Source organism: Gambusia affinis, linkage group LG19, assembly GCF_019740435.1.
Source record: "Gambusia affinis linkage group LG19, SWU_Gaff_1.0, whole genome shotgun sequence".
In the NCBI taxonomy this organism is placed as follows: domain Eukaryota; kingdom Metazoa; phylum Chordata; class Actinopteri; order Cyprinodontiformes; family Poeciliidae; genus Gambusia; species Gambusia affinis.
This window is the reverse complement of record NC_057886.1, coordinates 13,153,224-13,165,279: the sequence shown is the minus strand read 5'-3', so window position 1 is coordinate 13,165,279 and position 12,056 is coordinate 13,153,224. Positions and strand designations below refer to the sequence as shown.

General features: G+C 39.9%; 1 protein-coding gene across 1 annotated transcript in view; it reads left to right on the top strand.

Annotated features, from left to right (window-relative positions):
* The window catches only part of LOC122821768 (mitochondrial import inner membrane translocase subunit TIM16-like), a 111,399-nt gene that overhangs the window by 7,195 nt on the left and 92,148 nt on the right, over positions 1 to 12,056 (top strand). The window contains exon 8 of the mRNA XM_044099967.1: positions 4,620 to 4,670. Within this exon, the coding sequence (XP_043955902.1) occupies positions 4,620 to 4,670 (51 nt within the window). The remainder of the gene's footprint in view (positions 1 to 4,619; positions 4,671 to 12,056) is intronic.

Sequence of the window (12,056 nt, the reverse complement as noted above, 5' to 3'; positions counted from 1 at the left end):
GTTGTTTGCTGAAATCTCAGTGGCTGATGGGAAAATTTGTACAAGGCCACTGGATCCTACGTTAGACCATGTGCAATGATGCTTTCTCATCCTTGAGAACAAATGACCTTTGACACAGAAATGTACCACGTTCACCTATTTAATAGGTGTGATTGTTGGTTGGTTGCCCCTAGTTTGTCTCTTTCTGACAAGTAACAAATTACTCCAGCCATCACAGGATTTGTCCAAACCTTGACATTCCCGACAGGATAATCATCCTAATCAGAGCTACAAGTACTGATGCAGCCTGTAAGAACAAGACACCTGAGAAGAAAGCGTTTGTGTGTGAGGGTGGGCATGTGCGTGCGTGGGCGGGTGTGTGTGTGTGTGTGTTTGGGGGGGCCTCTGAGTTTTTAGCCATGTTCAACTCGGGTGTCATTTAACTAAAAGGGCCGCTTTCACTCCCTTCAATTGGAGTTATTAAAGCAAATAGAGCTTGCCAACATGTGGGTCCAATCCCCGTCTCCTCTATAGGGTAAACACCGGTGCATGGGCCTTGGGTGGGGGAAGATGAAGGGAATACCCCATCCCCAAAGAGCAGTAATCATGACAGGCCTCATTTGGACTGAAAGAAAGGTGTATTTATGGCACATGTGTGGAAAAAAAAAAGAGATTCTGTAAAGTGCAGGCACAGCTACAGGTAGTGTGAGTGACAAACGGGACCAACTATTTTGCTGTCCAAACACCATGCTGTAACGAATACTTGATAAAGAAGCTACAGTCTCAGCAGGCTTTGACCCGAGTAACCACGGGAGACTGGGAACAGCAGTCTGGCAGCGCCGTCTGCTTGACGAGCGCAGCGACTGATGGAGAGCGCTGCTGGGTGAAGATTCCCAGCGTCTGTGTGTGTTCGGTGCACAGTGAAACTCATCAACGGCAGCTTGAGAGTGACGCGCCGCCTCTTTGATTAAACAGCTGCTGCATAAGCACACCCGCACAAATCCAGACACGGCCTTGCAGGGCTCCCATCTGTGCATTTATGAGTTTAGGTGGTATGTGTTTTTCATGTGTGGTATTGTTACAGGGATAAGAGAGAGTGATTGTTTGTTTGAGTCTGTGCATTTATGCAGTTGTTTGGTGAGCACTTCTGTTCATGAAAGCCCCTCATTAATGTGTTTGCACAGCCAGATATTGTCCTCCTTTGTGTGTTGTTTGCACTGCAGCACTTTGGTTGATTATGAGACCCAAAATGCTGACTACTATGCACCTCTGTAAAACACAGTGTGCATTTTGGATCACAAAGTACAATAATTTTGACTCTTTTGAGCTATTGTTTAGAGTTTATCTAACACGTTCAGGAGGTGATGGCGTTGGATGAAGGTTGCAATAATCAGGTGCTCATGCATTTGCATTGTCCCTTTTCATTTGTGCGTTCTTGGTGTGTTCTAGAGACTGAAGTGTTCCTCGTTTAACTCCGGGCGCCCTGTCGACGATCATGGCTGTGACTGAAATTCTCAGTCAACTGCAGCAGACATGGACAGAATACTGTTAATTTATTTGAGTGTTTTAGCACATCTGTGGAAGAAATGCTTTGGAAATTATTGTTCTGGATTTGTCACACTTTCTTTGGATGTCTTTGGTTTCATGTCTTTTGGAAAAGTGTGTATACTGCTTGGACAGTTCTTCATTGCGTCTCTCCAGAACTGGGAAACGCAGCATCTAGGAATAGCTTCAGGGAAAAAAGTACACCCCTGTGTAAGATGCCCAAGAAAACTGGGAAACCACAGCTAATCTATCCCTAGCAAAGTATTTACCATAATGTTATGTTATTAACACTAACATCTCTATTATACTTAGTGCATAATAGAGATGATTTTCTGCCATAGCTTTTAGCATTTAAGAACTGAGATGAATTTTAAAAAACTCATCAAAACTTTAGACATGTAATCATTTATGCTCTTTTTAAAATTAAATCGACTTTGTAGTATAAAACAGGCTGTTCTGAAGATCTGTGCTATATTTATATTTTTATGCAAGTACATTTGTATTTAATTATTCCAAAGCATAATTGAAGGAAAGTCTGCAGTGAAGTAAAAGTTTGATTATTGTTTCTGAACCATTCTAAGCTACAATTTGTCCGATTGTTTTATTTGTTTGTTTTTTGGCTCTTTTTCCTATTATTTAATAGGGAAATAACAGAAAAGGAGGGTATGAGAGAGGAGAAAGACATGCGGTAAAGGTCGACGGGACCAGGCTTGAACCTGTGATGGCCGCATTTAGTACTGAGGCCTCTATATAAGGGTTGCACACTTTACCCGTGCGCCATCCACCGTGCTCTGTCTCAATGTTTCTAATTGGGTTTGCAAGAAATAAATTTACTAGAATTGTAAACTAAAGGTTGGTGGAAAGAACAGATGGAGTCTTACCCAAAGGTCATGAGGAGGAGATTTGTTTGTGTGTTGTTCCTGGACTGCTCTCTGAGCCCGGAGCTTACTCCAAGGTCACAGAGGCCTGAAGACAGACCTGGGGGGCATCATATTCGTGGGTGGGCTGCACAGACAAAGACAAAGACAAGTCAGATACCAAAAAAAAAAAGTGGTTCATTATCTATACCAATGTTTACTATTGATGCCAAAAATTGCAAATATATGCATCTTTTAATTGCAGAAAGGATCAGAGTGGAGACAAGGTAAAGCTTGTTTAAATTCTTCCCACATGTGTTTTTATGTGGAAGGATAACAGGATAGAAATCACAATGATTCTTGTTGAGTGTGTCCAAGTGGAGTTTTCTGTGTTATAGTCAGCCTCCTGATTCTCTTTGACATGTATATGTTAGGTGTGGCATGGTTGAGCCCAAGTGCTTAGAAGCATTACCTGCTATCAGCTCCATGTGTCAGGCGGTGGCTGTGATCATAGTCACTCAACAGTATTGAGTGACACGGCTGCAGACGCACGCGTCCTGCACAGCCTGATCCCATTAGGCATCATTTCCTTTCAATCACATACAGTTCCCTATGATTGGCTGCCTTGGCAGAGACTGTGTGTGTGTTTTAATAGACTGGGGTCAAGGCATGTGAAGGCACAGAGAGGTCACTGGATTTTATGTGCCGACGGTGAATCAGTGAGATTTTTGCTGATTAAATGACTAAACTCTGAGCAATTTTGTCATTCTTTGTTTGAGTTACACTAATGAGGAGGGATCATTTGTTAATACTTTCAATATGCATCATTAATATTCTAGTTTTTTATTTGGGTTGCATGAAAATACTATAGCCAACTGAAAAGTCTGTAATTTCTTCCATATTTTCTAAAAGACAATTTCAAAATCCCGATCTTAAACAAGCTATCTGACCTCTCTTACATGTTAAACTTTTTACTCCTCAGCTCGCTCCTTATATTATTTCAACTTAACTTCAGAATCTTTTTATAAATGCAGGTCTGGGAATGAAAGTAATCATCGTGTAGAACAAAGAACATCTATGTTTTAGAGATTAGACTTATTTAAAATTTATTTGATTTGCTCGATGGTCGGGTCAGGCTTCTGTGGTGCCTTTAATATGCTTACAATACACACAGCACAGAGAAAACCAATTAAGAATCTGCAATATCAAGTTGTGACAGTCTGGGTGATTAACAAGCATCTGCAACACTTGATGGCATGTAGGTGTAATGCTATCATTTTAATCAGGAGTGCTGGAGCAGAGAGACATCTAAAATATGCAGGGCAGTGGTCCTTGATGACTAGGATTGAGAAATACTGAACTAAAGCTAAAAAAGTATAATTAAAAACAGTTACTTGATAGGAAAGTAGACTCTACCCACTGAGCAACGACCCCCTTCATAACCGACTAAGACGAGGCCATAATATGAAAACATTAAAGTTTGGTCTTTGCAGGGTCTTGAGAATGTATGTTCCAATCTTTAGTGTCTTTAATATCTGCATTAAAGACTTGTGGTCAGATTGTGGTGGTTTTCTATCATGATGGTAACATCTCTTGGTCCTGGTTTGCCTTGGGGTGGAGAAGTCTGTTTGCAGCAGTGATAGCTTATGCCAACATGAGGCATGTGAGAGTTTGATTCAGGACTTGGCATTAGGCCATGCCTTGTGCTAAGGGTGCACCCTCATCACACACACATTTGGCTGGCGTCACTCAATTTTATTTGTTGAAAAGCTGTTTGTGTTTTGACTGATAGTTGCATTCTGACCAGATAAGTTTCTGTCTGTATCAAAAAGGATAATGTATGATTTCCCTGCCATACAGACATTTCCATGATAAGGCCCCTTGCATATAAACCTCCCATTTAAAAAATGGAGGAAATGTTTCTATGTACATTACATTGGATTTGTGAAATATTTTGAAAACCATGGTTAGGTTTCCTTCCTCTTCTACCTTCTTAATTTATTCTGCCAAATACAGCCCTAATAAATTTTAAGTGATCCTGTAATGTTTGAAAGGTTGTTGAGCTCCGAGACTTAGACATTTAATATATCTAGCAATCCCTTTACATATGAATGGTACTAATTAAAAATGTTTTTTTTTTCATTATAAACAATGTCTCATTAGTATAAAGTTGTTTTTTTTTATATCCCATTCCATCCCTTTTCTTTTGTTTTTAAATCTTGCTTTCCTCTCCTGTAGGACAAGATGTTGCGAGTGTTTGATCCCAGAGCCCAGTTGACACCTGTTCAGGTAAGACCACCAGACCTTGATAAATCATTGGAGGAGTTATGACCTTCTTTGTCTCTTAATAAGAAAACTCCTTCCTTTCAAAATCGCTGTTGTATGGGTGTAATCACCACTAGTGATTTACTGCTATTGGTTAATGACTATATAGTGGTCATTTACCAATAGCGGTGAATGACGCTAATCACTAATGCCCATCGCTAATAGGAATTAGCAATTAGCAAATGTTGTTTTTCTTTCCCCATGATGTGTCTACTATACGTGTTTACAGTATCATAGGGAGCTCCCACTGGCCACTCAGTGACTCATCTTGCTCTAATTTATGAATGTGGTACACATGGTGGAGTCCCTGCCCTCAACTTCCCACGGTACCCACCCCTCTCTGATACAGTGTGAACTTCTCTTTCTCAAATACTCCTCTTTTTTTTCTTTTTTTTTACCCTCAACGTAAATCTCTCACTGACCCCCACATCTGAGCCAACGGTTGCCATCACAACGAGCATCAGCAGGAAGGCAGAGCAGTCGAGTTGTTTCAGAGCTGAGAGGAGAAGAAATAGAAGTGTCATGAGAGGCTGCTCACCGTAGAGCAAATATTCTCACACATTTTGGTGGTGGACCTCCCAGTGTGTTTTAATTACTGGGATGCTCAGCCCGCCTCGTGGGCTCTCTGGTTTTGTAAATAAGAGAAATCCTGCGAAAACACCGCATGCCACAGCATATTAAATATCGCATCCCAGAAATACCTGGGAGGCACTTCAGTTTGTATGGCAATGAGAGGGGGAGCATATTTGTGTGTTCACGCTCTGTGTACATGTGTGGACTCTTTCATCTGTTTATGCTGTGCGCTCAACCATGCGTTCTTTATTTGTTTTGAAACTTTCGAGATCTCTCTGAGAAGCCTAGTGAAGATTTCTGCTAGTTAACGGATCTCTCTGTGGTCTGAGCATGCAGTGGGAACTTTGAAGCTTTTCTTTGAAATACTCTGCCTCACAAATTATTCAGTGTAATTTAAATGAGCATTTATGTAAATCACTTGATACTGTTGAAAGGGTGAATGAGTTGCATACTGTTTCTGGTGACAGGGTAAAAGGACATAATCTTCTACAATTTCTAAATCTCTCTTTTTTTTTTTATTTAACATTAAAATAAATGCAGCAAGACACTTGTTCAGCTATTTTGTCATAAACCCAAATATTTTAGTTCAGGAGTTGTGAATTAGATGCATTGTGGATAAAATGTATACTGCTAGGTTCTTGAACTCCTGCATTGTTACATTTTGTGAAATTAAGTTATGAATTAGCACAAACTGTTTTATTCAGAGTTACCTGTATTTAATCTTAGAAAATCCAGTCCAGAGTGTAATAAAATACCATAGATAGGAAAAACTCAGGAAAGGAAGTATGGAAAAGTACACTACGCTTGTTCCATTGGAACCCTCAGTTACGTTTTCTCAACTTCCTTGATTTCTTTGCATCGTTTCTGCATATTTGTTTGTGGGCTTTTTTATTAGTTTTTCTATGATCATATAAGTTAAAACAAATTCTGTATTCAGACAACAAATAATTATGTTTAACAAATCCCAGTTGCCACATTGGCACCCACAGCAATAGTTGGTACATTTTATTCATTTCTACCATATTTTTTGTGCATCAGAGCGTTTGGAAAGTTTTGGATGTTGAGTCATAACTTGTTTTGTTAGAATATTAATACGACATACGGCTCAATTCTCTTTACGAAGTGGGAAGAATGAGAGAATGTACCACTCAAAGAAATCATTGGGCTCATGCCAAGTGTTTGGTACAGTGGTGAGTCTGTGATGCTGTGGGTCAGTTTCTCTCTGGGAACTTTGGAGTCTATGCCATCACTCTGATTTTTAAAGGTCAGTCATTCAAACTCATACATCAAACTAAAGATGTGCTGTCTTTGGGCTTTCAGTAGGATGATGATCCAGAACATCATCATCATTTGTCTATTTGACCATTTTTGTCTATGGTCAAATAGACAAAAATGGGTCATCAGACATGTCAGCCCTCTTCCATAACCATCCCAATCAGTGGGCCAAAAAGCTGTGAGATGACGCTGGAAGATCTAAAGAGATCATGCAAAGGGGAAAAGCCAAAGACCTTTGTTTGGATGCTCTACTCTTATGAAATGTAGCTGGGGAAGATGAAAAGCTTTGTGGTTGCCTTCCTGTCACAAATGGTCTTTGTCTGTCTAAAAAGAGTCTATGGCTACTTTAGTCTGCTGGTTTGCTAAACAGCCTTAGAGCCAGTTTGAACTGCTTTTCCGCTATCTTAATGCTTTCTCTTCTCCCCAAACTCCATGATTTAGTCTTCCGCCCTCATTGCCGCAGAGACAACCAAGATGTGCAGATGTGATTCAACCCACTGTCCTCTTCACACGGCATATGACTTAACCACCTCAGACCTTCAAAAGTTGAGGCACAGATTTAAGTTATTAGAGGGTTACTCTGGTCCTCCTTTTTTTCCCTATCTCTCTGAAACTTTGAAACGCATCATGTCCAGCAGTCAGAGGTTTTGGTTTTAAAGGCCCCGGAGAACAGATTGGGAAGAGCCTCACCCCGACAGCTTTCAGATGTGCAACTGTCTCTGGAGAATGGGAGAGCCACAGCAGCTCCAATTAGCACCCCATCTGTTGAAGAGTGGTCAACAGGGTGCGGATGACGAAACCTTAACACGCTGAAATGTAGGAGTACAGTAATTTGACTGTACAGACCAATGAAGCTGCCGAACACTATAAAACATGACAGAACACAGCATTTCTCTTTTTGCTGAATGGTTTCAGCAAGATTCCTTAAAGTATTTCTTTGTGCCTGATGTGAGGACAGTTGTAAAGCACGTTCTCCAACTTGCATTTTGATCAGCAAGTATAAAAACGGCAGGAAAAAGGCCAGCAGGGCCACAAAGAAAAATGAGAAGGCCATAGCAAGGGCCAAACTATTTGACTTTGTAGCAATTCTGGGAGGTCCGGTTGGCTTATTACATGAGTTTCAACTAGTTGTCCTCATCAAGAGAAGCCACAAGTCTTCCTGAAAGTCGTTCTGGAGAACAGAAACCCAAGAAAACAGAAGCTTGTTAAAGCAAGTCAAAGATTTCGCTTAAAATGTCTCTATACTAAAGAGCTAAATCACAGTTAATGAATTTTACCTGATTCAAGATTCCTTCCAATGTGTTTAGTAAGTAATCCCAGTATTTACATAATTATGTAAATTTTGTTTTCACTGTAGACAATCTTGACTCTCAGCCAATTCTTTGTAGCATTGGCTAAGATTGAGTGGAAAGACTTTGTGGACAATTAATTGAAAGCACTGCCACAGATTCTTCATTGGATTTAGGTCTGGACTTTGATTGGGACATTTACTATGAACCATATGCTTAGGTCTAAATCATTCCATTGTAGATCTGCCTGTATGTTTAAGGTTATTATTCTGAGGACAGGTAAAACTCTACCTTAACCCCAAATATTTTTAAAGCCTCTAGCAACTTTTCTTTCTGAATTGTCCTGTGAGTTTCTTCCACCACCATCTTTTACAATGTGTATGGTGTAAATTTTCCACCTTACGTATTGATTAGCATGTTAACCAAAAGCTCGATTTTGACCTCATGTGACAAGAGCACCTTCTACGTGTCTGCTGTGTCCTCTAAGTGTTTTCTGTCAGCTTTCTAATTGAGTTTCCTATGTGTTTATTTCAGCAATGGCTTTCTTTTAGCAAAATCTTCAATAAACCTCGGGACTTGTACCTCTGTTGTCTTGACAGCTGTTTGTTGTTAAAACAACTAACAGCTGCTGTTTTGACTAATTTTCTCACCTGATGGATCTTTACATCTCCACCACTTACCACGGACCAATTAGCTGCTTCTCCAAGTAATGTTCTCGATACCTGACTTGTCATTTTAACTGGACAGGCATGTTTTCAGTTAAATGTTTAAATGTTCATACTAAATATCTATGTTTGCTGAATGCACATCAACACCACACTTTTTATTTTTTTTATTTTATTATTGAAAGGTTTTGAAAACCATTGATTCTTTTCCTTTTATTTCCCAATTATGCACTGCCTTCTGTTGGGCAATCAAATAAAACCCCAATGGAGTTCACAGAAGCTTGTGTTGGTAACATATAAAAACTAAATCCCACAAAATGGAGACTTTTTAAAACTACCTGTGGTTAGAATCAAACCTGCAAGGACATTATTGATAGTCTACATTTTGTTCCTGACTCAGAGGCTCTTTGACTGAGTCAGCCTGCTCTGACTCAACCCTAAGTGGATCTCCCCCCACTACCTCTCCAACCACCAGGTAGGGAAATTAAAGTTCTTAATTACAGTCTTACTCTTGCTGTATTTATGGAAAATGGAATTACAGAAGAAAATTAAAGTCTTGCTGAAAACGAGCAGTAAATATTTTGTCTCTAATTTGGTTGTTGAATTTTACTAAGCTGGCACACAAGATAGAAAATTGTCTGGATGCTTTTTCTGTTTCTCCGCAGTAGAGAGCTCTATTTTGGAAGAAGAAAAAGTCTTTATTTGACCTGTTATTATTTTTAGCCGCAGTCCTTCTTTTTTTCTTATTGGAAAAGCCATCTTATGTATTATATTTCCAAATTTTTCAAACTATTGGGATTAGGGAAAAAAAGATTCACTTAAGATCTCTGAATGGCTTGTTTATTTAAAAACACACTCGGTGTGAGAACGGGAAAATGTCAAATGAACAGCCTTTTCTGTTTCTGTAGCCTCTACTCTCGGTTGCAGCCGCCCTGCCTTAACATCCCTCGACTGGCCTCTTTAGATAAGTTGCTTTTGCAACTTTGTGTATTTAGGCCTCTGTGCTACGTTCCTGGTCAGAGCCACAAAACTTCTCAGGCTGTTCACTCACTTATTCTGACCTGATACTAATGAGACACGTGCCTTTGCGGGCGTTTGTCTTTCTTCCACTCGTCTGCATCTTTTGATCTACCTTCCAATGTCTTTGTATTTGCTGCGTCTGTGGATCTGTTGTTGAGAGTGTATGTGTGTGTGCGCGCGCCATATGTGCTTCAAATTACAGTGCCGAAAATACCCCTCATAGTTTTGGGCCACTACAGGCCATAGAGCTGTCGATCTGCGGTTGCTGGAAGACGAGGCAGACTGGAAAAGGGAATAGTTTGCTGGACTTGGGGGCCAGATTCCTCTTTTTCAGCCCAAGCTTCTGCTGCTATGGGTGAAATTAGAGAGCACCGTGGGCTAGAAGGGTTTGGATCTGATGAGGCAGCGCTGGGCAGAGCCAAAGAAAAGCACAGTGGTTTCAGTACAGTACCATCTTTTATACCCTTCCATAAATTACAGTCTGAGCTTCCTGGAAGGTGTGTTCTCCGTTCCCGTGATTCACAACGGAGCCAAACTTAACTGCATTTAAGGTTGATCTTGTATTTCTCTTTTGTGCTTAAATTTATCTTTACATCAAGAGTAAACCACAGGCAGACAGACTAGGACTTTGTGCGCTCATTTCCCATTCTTTTAATTTCTTCTCACAGATTAGAAGCTAGATGGAAACAGCCTGGACAAGGAGGAAATGTGCTTCAATTGTTTTGGATTTCTGGATTGGGAAAAAAAAAAAAGATCAATTACATTTTTATCTCTTTCAATCTGTCCGTTCTCCCCTTCATTTATCCGTCCCCGCCTTCTTAAAGCCTGACCAATTTGAAAGTACTTTAAAGCACTTTAAAATCTGGTTAAAAAGGGTTAAAAGTCTGGAAGTTACAGTCTGGAATTTTGACATGAAAAACGTGTGGGAACCCTGAGGACTGAGGTGAAGGCAAAACAGAAAGACGATCCGGTTAGGTTTAAAGTAGGCCTCTTTGTTTCTACATGTGTTTTCCTCAATGCCCCTTTTTATTTTAATGTGCAAGTCTACAGCTAGAAAAACTTATCTGTGACATCAGAATTACAAAATGAGCAGGTAAACTTTAGATAAATTCAAGATAAAATGTCACGGCCCATTTTATTGGAAGAAAGGCTCAATGAAACCACAAAACAACTTGTGCATTAGTTTGAATTAGTTTTTTCTTTCTTTTTGCATGTTCAGGATGGCTGTAATTTTAGGGTGAGCTGCGAGAGCAAATTTGGCTCTCAATGCATTCAGTGTTAGGTTTGAGTCATTTAAGCTCTCATTTAAGGTGCTCCAAGGAACCTTTTATTAATAATGAGTAAAATATTGAATTGCATTTGTAAAAAATATCTACCTAAACACTTTAAACTCGGTGACCAATTAGAGATGAAAAAAACATATGGGTTTCTTAGTTTTAAAATTGCCCTGTGTTCTGAACAAGCAAGATTTTTCTCACCGAAGGCTAGTGAAGGAAACTTTTCTCGTGTTCTAGTGAGTGAAACTTGCGTGTGTGGATTTGGAAAATGTTTAAAGCAAACTCTAGAGGGATGCAAAGTCAACACTGTGAAATGTGAAAGAAAACATATTTAAAGAGCAGCAGGCTTGTTTCAAACTTCACAAGATGCAGGATTTAGACCCCAATCGAGCCAAGATCTACGTCTAGGTTTTTAAAGTTATTTGTAGAAGTAGCTCATATGATCATTTTAAAGTGGGAAAGTCTTTTCAAAGGATTTTATAACCAGTATTGTTTGCAGTTTTTTATTACCAGCTGAGGTCAACATAAGTTTCTCTTTCTGGCTCTCAAAACAAATCAGTGCTTTTTTAACAGCCTTACCTTAAATATAGACATGTAAACAAGATACACATTTAGCTGCTGGCTTTTTCTTTAGCAACATTCGGCTCTCTGACTGCTCCATCTCACTCCTGTGGTTTGCCTCTTTGTGAATACTCACCTTCTTTTCCAATCACTCACGAACCCAGCAGATCATGCCTGTATTCTCCCCCCACCCCCATCAAGCCCTGCTGGGTTCAGGACCTGGTAATGGCCAGCGGTTAACTCAGCCCAGATGTTCAGTTCCCCTCGTTTTTTCTCCTCTTCTTGTTCCTTTGTTCCATCTCTCAGCTCCCTGCGTTACTGGTTACCACCTCGCTGCCAGCTTGAGTTTTATGGGAGTCAGGAAAAAAACTGTCAAAACTCTTTTCTAATGAGCAGATAGGATTTTGTCCTGAGAGGAATAACGGAGTGAAATCTGGATAATAACTTCACTGGATGGGATGGGTCTCAGTCAGGATTGATCTGTCAGTGTTGAGGGTTTTATGACCTACGGGAACTCCTCTGTTTGGCCTTTTTTTTCTTTTATAAGTAACTTGATCATCTTGGAGAGGTTTTACTTGATGATTTATTTAGATTGTATGTTTCTATATAGCTTACTGCATTCTGAGATGTAATTGAGGCAGGAGGAAAAAGTCCATAGCTCAGTTTCGTGGGCATTGGCAGCATGATTTG